The 15,881-nt window shown below is 41.5% G+C and overlaps 1 protein-coding gene across 1 annotated transcript in view; it reads left to right on the forward strand.

Moving 5' to 3' along the window:
- Positions 1-6,212, forward strand: part of A2M (alpha-2-macroglobulin) — a gene marked incomplete at its 5' end in the record, with an annotated part of 182,584 nt that extends 176,372 nt beyond the window's left edge. The window contains one exon of the mRNA XM_082267710.1: positions 5,851-6,212. Within this exon, the coding sequence (XP_082123836.1) occupies positions 5,851-5,870 (20 nt within the window). The 3' untranslated portion in view covers positions 5,871-6,212. The remainder of the gene's footprint in view (positions 1-5,850) is intronic.
- Between the last annotated feature and the right edge of the window lie 9,669 nt (positions 6,213-15,881).

Genomic DNA, 15,881 nt, shown 5'->3' on the forward strand with positions numbered 1-15,881 from the left:
CAGACAAGTGTGATCGCTTGGAGTTCCAATACATTAATCGTCAGTCTGAAATCTGCCAGATTCCAGACCCCCTGAGCACATCGGTGCTGAGGACGCCTCCCCACCCAGACAGGCTGGCATCCGTGGCGATACCCGTCCAGTACAGGGGGAGAAGGATTTTTCATGTCAAAGCGCCGGAGAACGAAGCCACCTCTACAGACCGTGGATCCTTGTCCCATTTCACCGAGTCTCTTTAGCAGAGATCTTGTGTGGAAATGTGCAAACAGACTGCCTCGAAGGTAGACACCATCAGGCCCAACACCTGCATTCAAGCCCAGGGGGATGACCGTCTGCTGAACAACAGAAGCTGAATTGTCTCCTGCAATGTCTGGAGTTCTTCCAGAGGAAGAAACTCTCTGGCTGAGGCAGAATCCAGAGTCAGACCCAAATAGTCCAGTTTTTGAGGACAGAACCAAAGCAGACTTATGAAGGTTCAGAATCCAACCGAACTCCTTCAGAGTTCGCAGAGTAATCTCCAGAGCAGTTGGAGATTCTCCTTGCAGAAGATCGCCCAGGTACCCCAGTACCATGATCCCCTGTGCCAGCACTGGGGCCAACACTTTTGTTAAGACCCGAGGAGCGGAGGTAAGACCAAAGGTCAACGCCACAAATTGATACTGCTCCTCACCCAAGGCAAAACGGAGGAAGCATTGGTGACCGGCACATATTCAAATGTGTGGATAGGCGTCCTTGATGTGGATAGAAGCAAAAAAGAAACACCCCTGATGTAGGGACGCCACTACAATGCAAATGGACTTCATGCGGAACTTCTGTACCCGCACAAAGCAGTTTAGCGCCATGAGGTCCAGAATTGGATGTACCTTGCCTTCCTTCCTGGGTACTGTAAAGAGGTTTGAGTAAAAACCCCTGAAAAAGTTCCAAAGTCAGGACCGGAAGAGTCCCCTCTTAAAGTAACAAGTCTTGCACTGCCCCAAAGAGACTCTGTAAGCGATCTTGGGACAAGTGCAGATTGGGAAGAATCTTTCTGGAGGATAAGACTGAACTTGATCTTGTAGTCTGACTGAATAACTTTGTGGACCCACTCAACCTGTACCAGGGAGGTCCATGGATCCAGAAACCAACGAAGATGTCCCCCCACCCCAGATATCTGTGAGGGCGCCCCTTCATGCAGAGGCAGCCTTGTCCGCAGGTCTGGAAGAGCCCACTCGTAGCTTGCCAGACCAGGTCCTCTTGGAACCTCCGGTGGAGGCCCTGACTTTTGATCCCTTGTCTGGAGACCCTAAGGGACGAAAAAAATCTCTCACGAGCCGAGGAGAATGGCCCAAGGCTCCTTGCCCTTTGTAGCCGGTGGAAGAAGAGTACTCTTCCTCCCTGTGAAACCCTTAACAATGTCATCCAAGGAAGCTCCAAACAGGCGATCCCCTACAAGGGGGAGCATGAAGTGCAGCCATATTTGATCATTACATGTGCAAGCTGTGCTCCCTGTTTTGCAGAGCTACACAATGGTTGGGCTTTACTGCTTCTTCTCACAATGCAAATCTATTAGTCAGCTGACTTATTGAAATTAAAGCACTGCCTGTGTGGCTGATATCTTATGTAATAGTGGAAAGAAGATAGAAGTCATTGTAGTAGGTAATCTTATGCAGCAAATCTACACATCTCTACACTGAATGCAATTACAAAAATGTGAGAGTGTGAGCATGTAAAAATGTAAAAGGCATAACAAGTTCTTTAGGGCAAATCGTGGAATAACAGCTGATACAATAAAAATAAAATATGCTTTCCCTTTCAAAGTTATTAAAGTGATTTGTAAAGTCTTGTTTTCTAAAACAAAAAAATAACCTACTTACCTCCTCTGTGCAGTTGGTTTTGCACAGGGCAGCCCAGATCCTCCTCTTCTCGGGTCCCTCTTCGCTGCTCCTAGCCCCTCCCTCCTGTCAAGTGCCCCCACAGCAAGCAGCTTGCTATGGGGACACCCGAGCCGAGCTGCAGCTCGGTGTGTCCATTCAGACACGGAGCTGCCGTTCGTCTCCACCCCTCTCTCTCCTGATTGGCTAACTGACTTTGATTGACAGCCGCAGAGGCCAATGGCGCCGCGACTGTGTCCTATCCAATCAGGAGGGAGAGTCTCTGATGGCTGAGGGACTCGTAGACATCGCTGGACACAGAAAGACCTCAGGTAAGTATTAGGGGGTGCTGGGGAGGTGCTGCACACAGAAGGTTTTTTATCTTAATGCAAAGAATGCATTAAGATAAAAAACCTTCTGACCTCACAACTCCTTTAACCTCTTGCCAACCACTAAGTTGTAGTTTTACTGTTACAGTGCAGGCTGGTTGCGCAGAATTAAAAATATATACATGCTTCTTCATGCTGTGATTTGTCACAGCTCATGCAGATCACCGGGTCCTGGCCAATGATTGACCGCAGGCAGCCAGTGATCGGCTCTGATCTTCCCTGAACACAGCTCTGTGAATGTAAACACAGAGCCGTGTTCAGTGACAGGGGATTTCGTTGTTTGCTAAACGGGGAATGAAAAACACTTGATCCCAAGTAAAACAGCCCACAGTACCACATAAACCCTTGTTAGGCACACATTAAACCCCTTTATTGCCCTATATGTTAACCCCTTCCTGCCCAGTGTTATTAGCACAATGACAGTGCAAATTATTTGCACTGACCATTGTAATATTGTAATAATGTCACTGGTGATGTCAGTGGCAGTTGGATAGGTCCCCCCCCCCCCCCCCCAGCGTCAGTCAGTGTCAGATTGTCCGCCACACTATCACAGTCCTGTTAGGGGTTGCTGATAGTATAAAAACATTTTTAAAAATAAATAAAAATTTCAGTATATATTCCATAGTTTGCAGACGCTTTAACTTTCTCACAAACCATTCAATATACACTCATTGGGATTTTTTTTTTTTTACCAAAAACTTAGCAGAATACATTTTGGCCAAAATGTATTAAGAGATTTGATTTTTAAAAAATGTTGTTATTTTTCAAAAATGTTGGGCTTTTTCATTTATATAATAAAATATAAAAAACCTAGAGGTGATTAAATACCACTAAAATAAAGCTCTATTTGTGTGAAAAAAAATGATATAAATGACGTTTGGGTACAGCATTGTATGACTATGCAATCGCCAGTTAAAGTAACGCAGTGCAAAAAATGTCCTGGTCAAGGAGGGGGTAAAACCTTCTGGAACTGAAGTGGTAATATAATCCTTTCCTGCCCACAATCTGTGTATAAAGATTTATCCAGAGAAATGCTTCATTCTGAGGATAGGTTTATAAACATCCACCCCTTCGAGAGCCACTAGCTGACATTTAGTGCCTGACACTGACAGCACTGACAGCTCAGACCCCCACTGACAATCGTGAACCAATTAGTGTGGATGCTGATTATACAGTGCCTTGAAAAAGTATTCATACCCCTTGAAATTGTCTTCATTTTTTCATGTTTCAACCAAAAACTTAAATGTATTTTATTGGGATAGAACAACACAAAGTGGCACATAATTGTGAAGTGGAAGGAAAATGATAAATGGTTTTGAAATTGTATACAATCCAAATATGTGAAAAGTGTGGCGTGCATTTGTATTCATCCCCCCCTGAAGCCCCGTACACACGCACAGATTGTTGGCCGTAAATTGTCGGCCAACGTCCGATCTGCCGATTGTAGGCTTGTTAGTATGATGCTTCCGACAACCAACTGCGAATTTTCGGCTGAAAAAAATCTGGTGTGCATGCTATAAAATTTTTGTTGGCCAACAACAGAACGGCCGATTGTTCCTCAGTCAGTACAGATTTCGGCAGACAAAAATCAGATGAGCAAGACTGGGCATGCTCAGAGAAGAAAAAACACAGGGAAAGTCAACCATCACATGACATCACTTCTGAAGTTGGTTTTTGTTGGCCAACAAAAGTCCAGTGCAAGTCTAGAGCACATTTCAACCAACAAACAACACTGGACAAAAGACGGCCGATTGGTTGGCCAACAATCTGTGCGTGTGGGGCTTGAGTCAATACTTTGTAGAACCACCTTTCACTGCAATTACAGCTGCAAGTCGTTTTGGATATGTCTCTATCAGCTTTGCACTTTCAGAGATTGAAGGTTTTGGCCATTCTTCTTTGCAAAATAGCTCAAGCTCTGTCAGATTGGATGGAGAGCGTCTGTAAACAGCAGTTTTCAAGTCTTGCCACAGATTTTCAATTGGATTTAGGTCTGGACTTCGACTGGGCCATTGGGCACATGAATATGCTTTGATCTAAATCATTCCATTGTAGCTCTGGTTGTATGTTTAGTGTAGTTGTCCTGCCTTAAGGTGAACCTCCACCCCAGTCTCGTCTTTTGCAGACTCTAACAGGTTTTCTCCTAAGATTGCCCTGTATTTGGCTTCATCGATCTTCCCATCAACTCTGACCACCTTCCCTGTCCCTACTGAAAAAAAGCATCCTCACAACATAATGCTGCCACCAATATGTTTCACAGTGGGGATGGTGTGTTCAGGGAGATGTGCAGTGTTAGTTTTCCGCCACACGATAGTGTGTTGCTTTAGAGCAGGGATCCTCAAACTACGGCCCTCCCGCTGTTGCAGAACTACACATCCCATGAGGCATTGTAAAACTCTTACATTCACAGACATGACTAGTCATGATGGGAATTGTGGTTCCCGAACAACTGGAGGGCCATAGTTTGAAGACCCCTGCTTTAGAGTTTAAACGTTTAATTTTGGTGTCATCTGACCAGAGCACCTTCTTCCACACGTTTGCTGTGTCCCCCATATGGCTTCTAAAAACTGCAAACGGGACTTTTTATGGCTTTCTTTCAACAATGGCTTTCTTTTTGCCACACTTCCATAAAGGCCAGATTTGTTGAGTGCACGACTAATAGTTGTCCTGTGGACAGATTCCATCCCACCCGAGTTGTGGATCTCTGCAGCTCCTCCAGAGTTACCTCTTGGCTGCTTCACTAAATAATGCTCTCCTTTCCCGTCCTGTCAGTTTAGGTGAACGGCCATGTCTTGGTAGGTTTGCAGTTGTTTATTTGTAAAACATTTTGGAAACTATTTATAATTTTCCTTCTACTTCACAATTATGTGTCAGTTTGTGTTAGTCTATCACATAAAATCCTAATAAAATACACTTATGTTTTTACGTGGTTGTAACATGACAAAATGTGAAAAATTTCAAGGGGTGTGAATACTTTTTCAAGACACTGTATGTTGCTATGTCAGCTATGATATAGTAATCACATGCAGCCTGAAGGGATCATTGAAAAAAATCAAAGATTCAGAATATAAATCAACGCAGAGTGGTACTACGGACATATGTAAGTTGACTGCGACTTGTCGCGAATAATATAGTACTTTGTGCAGGAATAAGAAATTAGGACTTTAATGGTACCTCATTGAAAATAATGACTGCCTTCAACCTGCAGATAAACATTGCCTTCATCTTGTTGCAGTGTTCATCTTTTATGCTGTATGTGTAATGCTGTAATGTTTTTTTTATTTTTTTTTTTTTATTTACCATAGATTTTTCTTTTATATTTTCATACATTGGTAATTCCCCAATAAAAAAAATAGAGCAGCTTTTTTTAAAAATTAAAACAGTGGACCAAATAAAAACCTTATATAAAAAAGGAAAAAAAAATAAAAATTAGGTGTGCAAATTATTGCCAAATTACCCGACAATGGCCTTTGGCCATAAAAGGTTTTTTTTTTTTTTTTTACAGTTCAGTAATAATTCTAGGATTCACAACTGCTGCTGGGGACAGTAATGGAAAGGATGCCCTTGTGTTGTGTCAACATACTATAACTAATCTACTGTATCTTTTTAATTTTCAGATGAAATTCGATATGCATAAGAAACAATATTTGCACAGATAGACAACTTACAGCCAAGACCGTGATCGAGGATGAAGCTAATACATTTGGGTCAAGGCAACAGCACAATGATAGACTCACATTTACTAAAATCTGTGGAATCCAGAGTCTGTAAATTCTTGTTGTTACGCATCCCATTTTTTTGATTCATTCCTAACCTAGGTTCTGTTTTATAGTTGCACTCAGTTGACACCTTCTCAAATCACTTTTTTTAAACTTCCTGAGCTTTTCATATGCCATAACTTGACAGCACAGCAGCAAACTATATGTAACATATAGGAAATACACAAATCTATATATTTCCTAAAACAGTCAAGGGTTTTACTAAAAAACCACGTGTATTTTTTTATGTTTTTGTATTATTTGTGCTGTGCAATAAAGCCTGCTGTGATTTACTACAGAATATGCTGAGGCTTTTATCTTTTCATTGGTATACTAATGATACAACTAGCGTTGCATCTCAGCAGTAGGGATGAGCTTGCATTTGTTCAGAATGGAGTTGGGCCCAAACTTAGAAGCCAGCTATAATTTCTGATGCAATTATGACGTTACAAAAGGACGGCAATGCTTATGACATTATGTTGGCAGATGGCATAAATAATGTGGTTACAACTCATCAAGAAGACTCAGGAGTAGAACTCAATGTGGTGATTCAAGCTTGGCACATACAGTATCTCACAAAAGTGAGTACACCCCTCACATTTTTGGAAACATTTTATTATCTTTTCATGTGACAACACTGAAGAAATTACACTTTGCTACAATGTAAAGTAGTGAGTGTACAGCTTGTATAACAGTGTAAATTTGCTGTCCCCTCAAAATAACTCAACACATAGCCATTAATGTCTAAACCGCTGGCAACAAAAGTGAGTACACCCCTAAGTGACAATGTCCAAATTAGGAACAAAGTGTCAATATTTTTTGTGGCCACCATTATTTTCCAGCACTGTCTCTTGGGCATGGAGTTCACCAGAGCTTCACAGGTTGCTACTGGAGTTCTCTTCCACTCCTCCATGATGACATTACGGAGCTGGTGGATATTAGAGACCTTGCGCTCCTCCCCCTTCCGTTTAAGGATGCCCCGCAGATGTTCAATAGGGTTTAGGTCTGGAGACATGCTTGGCCAGTCCATCACCTTAACCCTCAGCTTCTTTAGCAAGGCAGTGGTCATCTTGGAGGTGTGTTTGGGGGTCGTTATGTTGGAATAATGCCCTGCGACCCAGTCTCCGAAGGGAAGGGAACATGCTCTGCTTCAGAATGTTATAGTACATGTTGGCATTCATGGTTCCCTCAATGAACTGTAGCTCCCAAGTGCCGACAGCACTCATGAAGCGCCAGACCATGACACTGCCACCACCATGCTTGATTGTAGGCAAGAAACACTTGTCTTTGTATTCCTCACCTGGTTGCCACCACCCACACTTGACACTATCTAAAGCGAAAACATTTATCTTGGTCTCTTAAGACCACAGGACATGGTTCCAGTAATCCATATCCTTAGTCTGCTTGTCTTCAGCAAACTGTTTGCGGGCTTTCTTGTGCATCATCTTTAGAAGAGGCTTCCTTCTGGGACGACAGCCATGCAGACCAATTTGATGCAGTGTGCGGCGTATGGTCTGAGCACTGACAGTCTGACCCCCCCATCCCTCAACCTCTGCAGCAATGCTGGCAGCACTCATATGTCTATTTCCTAAAGACAACCTCTGGATATGACGCTAAGCATGTGCACTCAATTTCTTTGGTCGACCATGGCAAGGCCTGTTCTGGTGGTACCTGTCCTGTTAAACAGCTGTATGGTTTTGGCCACCGCACTGCAGCTCATTTTCAGGGTCTTTGCAATCTTCTTACAGCCTAGGCCATCTTTATGTAGAGCAACAGTTTTTTTTTTCAGATCCTCAGAGAGTTCTTTGCCATGAGGTGCTATGTTGAAATTCCAGTGACCAGCATGAGAGAATAAGAGCGATAACACCAAATTTAACACACCTGCTCCCCATTCAGACCTGAGACCTCGTAACACTAATGAGTCACATGACATCGGGGAAGGAAAATGGCTTATTGAGCCCAATTTGGACATTTTTACTTAGGGGTGTACTCACTTTTGTTACCAGCGGTTTAGACATTAACGGCTGTGTGTTGACTTTGAGGGGACAGCAAATTTACACTGTTATACAAGCTGTACACTCACTACTTTACATTGTAGGAAAGTGTCATTTCTTCAGTGTTGTCGCATGAAAAGGTATAATAAAATATTTACAAAAATGTGAAGGGTGTACTCACTTTTGTGAAATACTGTACATACAAAGGATATTACGTTTTTTGTTTTGTTTTTTTGTAAAAAGGCAATCCTTTTACAAAGGTTGTACTCTATATAGACAGGAACAAAAACTACTTAAACTCAGTGGTAAATCAGGGATTGGCTAACTAGTAGTAAACAGGAGAGGGTATAGTAAAACATTTAAAGATAAAAAATAAATAGTCATTCTATCTAAAATATAAACTAAACAAAGTGTACTAAAATATATCATTTAGGCCTCATGTACACAGATGTCTAAACACTGCAAAGTCCTTATGCGTAAAATCCCTGGTGCTTCCCGCACCCCAAATGGCGCATACAGCTGCCCATAAAAGTGAATAACTGCATGCATCGCTTGTGCATCAGCATTACCTGTGCATGCACATACAGTGTATTACCCCAAACATAAAATAAATGGGGAAATACACCATACGCAAATGCACAGTATTCCAGCACCACCACAATAAATGCCAGTGAACTTGCATTATCAAAAGGGGTTCAGCAATAGCAATGCCACAGAGTCTTTGCCACAGGCTTTTATTTACTTCAAATGGGTTTTTGAGAACGTCTATGAGAACACAAAACCTGCTTGAAGCAGATCAAATGCAGGCTAGATGGAGATGAACTGCAGGTCAAATGTGCCTGTCAATTTATTTTAAATGACCTCAGTAGTGCCGCAAACTCATGTCAAATTAATGACATTGGCACAAACATAAAGTCTACTGCACTTGATAACAGCAAGCATGGTTTGGTATGGACAAGGGAATGGTAAAGGTTAACAGTACTTTTAAATAAGCCACTGTCAACTCCCCCCTCCCTGCTCATCCCATAATATCCCCATTACTGATCTTACATCAGTCAATGTTCCCTCCACTGGCAGGTCAAGTGATTCAGTAGTCTTCATCACTGAGCCAGAGGTCCACATTCCAATCCCTCAACCTCATTTTGTTTGAGGTCCACATTGTTTTCTATATGTGCAACTTTTCTCCATAAACCTAGGGACAGGTTATCTACTTTCAAGCTTGTAGGGAAATGTCTTTTCTATTGGGGTCCATATAGAAAAGCTGCTCATGTATAGTATGCTCTTGAAGAGGCAGAAACACTGCTGGAGCTGGTGGAGGTAGCATCTGGTAGAGTAGATTAACAGTTGATCTGGGATTAGTAGTGGGGCCATAGTATAAATCATGGAGAAGGCAAAAAGGGCAGTTTTCCCAAACATAGTTATAAGTGTTTTTATCCTTCAATTTTGATCCTGAAATAATTGAATTTTGAGGTGAATAGGCCGATTTTCTTGACTTTGTAGACCTTTACACTGTATAATCTCTTTTGTATGTAGTAATATTCGTACATTCCTTGGCTGCTGAATGTTGCTGCCATTTCCCCTGCTTTCTCTTTGTGCAGGTTGGCATAGTGGATGGATAACAGGCCTGCTGGAGCAGCTCTGTGGTAATAGCAAGAGACATAGCACCACCTAGTCATTAAAGATAGAGCCACAGTTCTCTCTGAAAGATTTTGTAGCAAAGAGGTTACACCTCATTGTAGCATGTGTGGGGATCTCAGGCTCAGGACAGTGGGTGATCTTCTGGAAAAGAGTCATATACACCATTTGTGCAAACTTTTTAACTCCACAAGAGCTCTCTAGGATATAGAAGCCCATTTACACAAGATGTGGGTAGACTGCCACATAGGCTTGGACACTTCTCTCTTCTAGGGCTGGTGAGAAGCTGGAAGAATTCTGTATATACCCTAATGGGTTTCCCCTTACTGATTTGTGGGGGTTCAAATATGTTCTTGCCCTTTGCTTAGTATGTCTGCCACTGATAGGATAAAACCTGTGATGAGGCTTACCAAATGCTGCACAGAAATTCAGTTGTATGGTGGAATTAACATTCATTGTGCAACCCTATTTGATGTTTCTGTCCAATGTTAGTTACTTGTTAGTAAGGGCTATATTTTGCTGAAGTTTATAGTCCATTTCCGTGCACATAAGGGTGTAATGCTCGTTAAGTCTAAGGGTTTGCAGAAGAGACTGTATTAGTTACTGACCCCCCCACTTCAGCCAGCTCTGACACTGTTTTCCTCTACTTAAGGCCCCTTTCACACTTGTGCAACTTGTCATGCAACTTTGGCCATCAGAGTTGCACGACATGTCGTTTGCCATTTTTTCCAATGATACCCATTCATATATGCGCAACCTAAAGTTGCAGCAACTTCAAAATAGTCCCTGAACTACTTTAGCCCGATTTTAATGCGTTTTGAGGTCCAAAGTCATAGGCATTGCTTCAAGCCCAGTCAAAATCACAGTAAAATCGTGGCACCAAAATCACGGTAAAAATCACACGACTTTCAAGTCGCAGAAGTGTGAAAGGGCCTAAAGCTTCAGTCTGCGGGCAAATCCTTGAGGTCATCATGTACAGTGCATGGCTAGTAACCCTGTATCTTACATAGTGAAGGCAGAAGTGCAACTGCAACCAGGAGCAGACTACGAAGGTGGCTGCAGGGAACGGGTCGCACAGACCGAGGGAGCCTGCTGGAGCATGGAAAAGGATAAAAATACATCTATTCTGGACCCCCTAGACTTAATGAGGATTTAACTCTTGCAGCTTGGTGTGGCCCACTGCAAAGGTTTTTTTTTCATTTTGCCCAAATTAGGATTTTTAATCCTGCCCTTTCTGCAATTTCCTACAGCAATGAAAGTGCTTCAGTGGCCAATAAGGGGGTGGAAGTAGGCAAGTCTTTATCTTGAATTCAGGAAAATTAATGAATTGGTTAATGTGCAACTAACATCAGAGAAACCCCAAAAGGGAGTTTTATTTGGCTACCACTGGTAATATAAGGCATTATGTGGTGCTTGCCATTGGGCACAGGCATACAAAACAAAAACAAGGCAAATACAAGGAACACTAAAAACCAAAGTGAAATTGAGTGTTTTATTAAAAGTATCTAGACATAAGAAAATAGGCATAAGAAGAATTTTTGCAGAATAATATAAGCAGTTTCCAAACATTACAACACAAATCAAACATTAAAATACAAACATTTCATTTTACACTTCTTTTAAATTAATGGAGAAAAATAATTTTCTGGTTAAAATATAGAATACAGTACAAGGCCTACCTCTTGGCCATTAAGCATAGAAAAAGGAGCGAACTATAAAAACAATTAACTCTCATAGAGAGGAAAAAACTAACCCTCCTAGTTAGGATCTAAGAGCGTATTTCAAGCCAGCTGGTGCATTACCAGCAAAAATACCCTGTATGCTAAAAAAACTACAAATTGTCTAGGCCTGATGTAGTGTATATGGTCACAGTGGCAACATAACGGAATAAGTTAAGGGCTGCCAACATCTGTGAACAGTAATGGATGTTAAAGATGACCTATTACTTTGTAGTTGACTTAAACTGTATGTAAACCCTAACAAGGAACTTCTTTTGCCCTCTTTGGTCTGTTAAATATACCATTGAATGCGTATTGGTATATCTGTTCAATAAGTGCATAAAAAAAAATACCTCTTGACCCTGCTGGAAATCTTGGTGCTGTCCTCTAATCACTGTTGTTCCAAGCTATCTCTGTGGGATTATGGAATACCCACCCCTTTAATAGAGATACTAAGATTTTTTTCTGTTTTAGGGTGATAAAGCTGCTTCTCCATAGATACAGGATGATGACTAAGCCTTGTCACCCCATGACTGGAAGTGTGTTTCTAACAGGCTTACCAATTAAACATAAAACAAGAATAGCTTGAAAGAAAAGGATACCACTTCTAAGGAGCCCTAAACTGCAATAGATCACATTTTTTATTCTTGAGTTTAAATGCACTTTAATGAAGACCTATCATTAAATTATTAGAGATTATATTTTACAGTTCTGCAACCTATGGGACAAAGTACACCCTAACAACAGCTTTGAAGGAGACAGCTGATTCATAGCAAGCAACGCTATATGGGAATGCAGAACCTGGCATCCCCCCACCCTCTGCATTCCTCTTGCTGTTGCTTGTCTCAGGACAGTATTCACAGCCAAGACAAGCTGTAGCTATGAATCAACCGTCTCCTTCGAAGCTGTTGTCTGATCAACCACAGCAGGAGGGGAGGGGGCAGGTCAGTACTCACTAAAATTACAAAGCATGTAGAAACATGGTACAAGGAACTGTAGGTACTTTATTCCAAAGGGGACAGAACTGTAAAAACATTGATAATTATAAAACTTCTTTAAAGGCTCAACTAATAAGCAGTGCCGGGAAAACTGAAGATGTGGAAACACAAATGTGCTTATCACCTGATTGCATTTCAATTTTATTCGATGATTAATAGCAACGGGCTACTGGACTTTGCACATCATTGTTTCCTGCACTGATTTACTGAATACGATGCATAATGCAATAAAGGGGAACAGAGGAAGGGACTGACACTGCTCTGTGCGAGATTTAGGGCTCATGCACATGGGCGTACAATTAGCGGCATTCATATCTGTAATCTCTACAGATCGGAACAAGCAGTATTGTATTCTATAGGCCCATGCACACTGGTCCAAAACATTTAGCTCCGTAAACCATAACTATAAGAACTTGTATCCGGTGTAAGGGTTTGCGTTTGGCTGCACTTTTTACATTGTACGCATATAACTGTTAGTTCCAACTTTTACATGCGTAGTGTATTGGACCCTGCTGACACTGTTCTGTGCTGACATGTAAACAAAAGTGTGTAATCAGCGGACGTCACTTATGAAAGTCCAAGGTCATTCTGTATATGCGCCGCTACTGAATAACTCAATCGGGGTAGTGGCAGCTCCTGCTGACTGCACAGCGTAGTTACTAACTATAGAAGGATTCATCTGAGCTATTCAGAAGACATAGAATTAGCCTTACAAGCTGCCTGTATGCATCGTTACTCATACAGACTGTATGTAAGCAATATATGCATAACTTTGTATCCAGGATCATGCTGGCAACAAGATTCCACCTAAATTGTATATGGCTGTGTGCATGAGGCCTTAGTTGTTAAAATGTCAGTGCTATATATGTATGGTCAAGTGACAAAGAAAATGTTAAAACTTGATACTAAGGCTGGAGTCAGGCCTTTCTGTACGTAGTAACATGTATTGAAACCCCTGCTTTAAATCCTTGTTACAACACGCTGTGCTTTGCTGGGCATTGCCATGTATACTGAAAAGGGACCCAACGCACATTGTAAAACACCTGTGCTACAGTACACCACAAGCAAACGATGTGAATGTATACAGTAGTACATTGCTCAAAAGCAATGCACTTCCATTTGTGAAATAAAGTGTATAGGCTACCTTAACAGAACTTGTGTCAACGCAAAAAAATAACACGTTATTGCACATGGAAAGTTGCTTACAGAAATAGCTTTACAGTCTCTATTAGTAAAACAATTTTAAAAAGTAGTAAAACTTTTCAAATATGTGTTTTTTTACTTTTCCAAGGGCCAATTTACACTTCCGTGCTGAAAAAAACACATCTGCATTATAGAAAAGAAAACATTTGCAAATGTCTAATTTTGAAAATGATAGTTGCTTAGCTTTTATGTTAATCATTTGGCTTTAAACATTTGAGCCACTGACCTGAAGCAAGCATGCCAATACCACGCCTGTACGACAATACCAAGTCAAAACATACAAGTAAAGAAATGTACTAGTAAATAATTATTTAGATCTAGGCAGTGTACATGCAGATTCAGAAAAATATGACAAAAGCAAGGAAGTATAAACAGGCCCTTAAAAGGTATATAAAAGTGCAAGAAAAGGCTGGAACACTAGCCAGAAAATAATCCTGTATGACAGGTCTAGAAAGTTAAGCTAAGAAAGAGTTAGGTTTACTAGCCCTGGTGATCTCCTGAGAAGCTAATAGGAACAAAGAGACAGAGACGCAATTGGAAAAATGTATATAGCAAGTGCCAAGTAGACCACCATGATTCCAACCAGTGTTAATTTTGTCAACTAAAAAGTTTTCGTCAGTGGCATTTTTACAGTGACGAAACGAAAAGTACAGCACATTTTCGTCTATTGACAAAAACTATGACAAAAATCAAATCCGTTTTCATTAACGAACGAAAACAGGACGAAAATGTGAGGCAGAGACGTTTACTAACTTCCGGTTTTCACTGAGCTTTCCCTGCAAGCAAGTGAGTTGAAGCACCTGTGTCCACCGTCCGTGATGACTGCCAGAGACCAGAGCAGCACTGTGCATTACAGGCCATCCCCTAGACCTGGGACCACCATCCAGCACTGTGCAGCATTACAGGCCTCCTCTGGCCAGTGGCCATCGGTATGGAAGCATCCAGAGCACTGTGCAGCATTACAGGCCATCCCTCAGACCTGAGACCACCATCCAGTGCACTGCAGCATTACAGGCCTCCTTAGACCGCTGCCCAGAGTGGATAAATCTGTTGCTGTGAGTTTGTTCAAACCTTAATACCATAAATAATAACATGATATTAGATTTTTTTACTCTAGGAGTATATAATGAGTTTGGAAAATCTATAGAAAAGCTTAAATATGTCTGACCCAAAATTATCTCTCCAAACTATAGGCTCAGTACCAACGGACTTTAGTGCAATTTCTTATTACAAACTCAATGTGTCCAAATCCTCTGCCCTACCGTTAGGGATTACGGGGAAATCTTTGAAACACCTAAAAAGCCGGTTTAACTACAACTGGGAGACTTATGCCCCATACACATGTGCAGATTATCTGCAGACTTTTGTCTGCAGACTTACCAAAACCATATAATATGAGGTCAAACATAAACACTTCCAATTTGTATGCAATCCGGCAGGCCCTTGCACTACATAGAAAAGGTAAGTCTGCAGACAAAAGTCTGCAGATAATCTGCACGTGTGTACGGGGCATAACAATCTCCCTTATTTAGGAACCAAACCAACCTACCCTTCATTGCAGACCTATGTAACCAATTATGGGGCCTTTTTGAAAACTATGACTAAGGAACTAACGCAGATAGGAAAATATTCGTTTTCATGGTTGGGAAGAGCTGCCCCATTTAAAATGCTGCTTCTTTCTAAACTGCTGTACTGCTTTTGAACAGTTATGCCCTGTACACACTATCAGATTATCTGAAGACTTTTGTCTTCAGATTTACCTTTTCTATGTAGTGCAAGGGCCTGCCGGATTGCATACAAACTGAAAGTGTTTAGGTTTGACCTCATATTATATGGTTTTGGTAAGTCTGCAGACAAAAGTCTGCAGATAATCTGATAGTGTGTACAGGGCATAACTATACCTGTCCCTAACAGTTTCTTCCATTCCTTGGACTCAGCCATTCGGCGCTTTATATGGCAGGGGAAAAAAACGCGCATATCGTATATCACATTATGCAAACACAAAACTCTGGGTGGCATAAGTCTACCAGCGCACAGGAACTATTATTAAGCTGCAATCTTAGACCAAGCCAAAGCTTGGCACATCCCCCTAGACAGGTTATGGGTAGCTATAGAAAGGGCAATGGTTCAGAATAAAGACATTACCTCACTACTGATAGCGGGGGCAAAGGCCAATCCTACACTACCCACCCTCCTCCCCTCTATTTTGGCAACACTAGAAGCATGGAAATGTACCCTAAAACAAACTTACAAAAGTAAAGTTAGAGATCCCCTTGAGAGCTTATGAACACCTTCTACCCTCAATAAGTGTCTCAGGATGGGTAGCGAAAAGCCTCACCACC

This window comes from Pelophylax lessonae (genome assembly GCF_965119305.1).
Source record: "Pelophylax lessonae genome assembly, chromosome: 9".
NCBI classification, from domain to species: domain Eukaryota; kingdom Metazoa; phylum Chordata; class Amphibia; order Anura; family Ranidae; genus Pelophylax; species Pelophylax lessonae.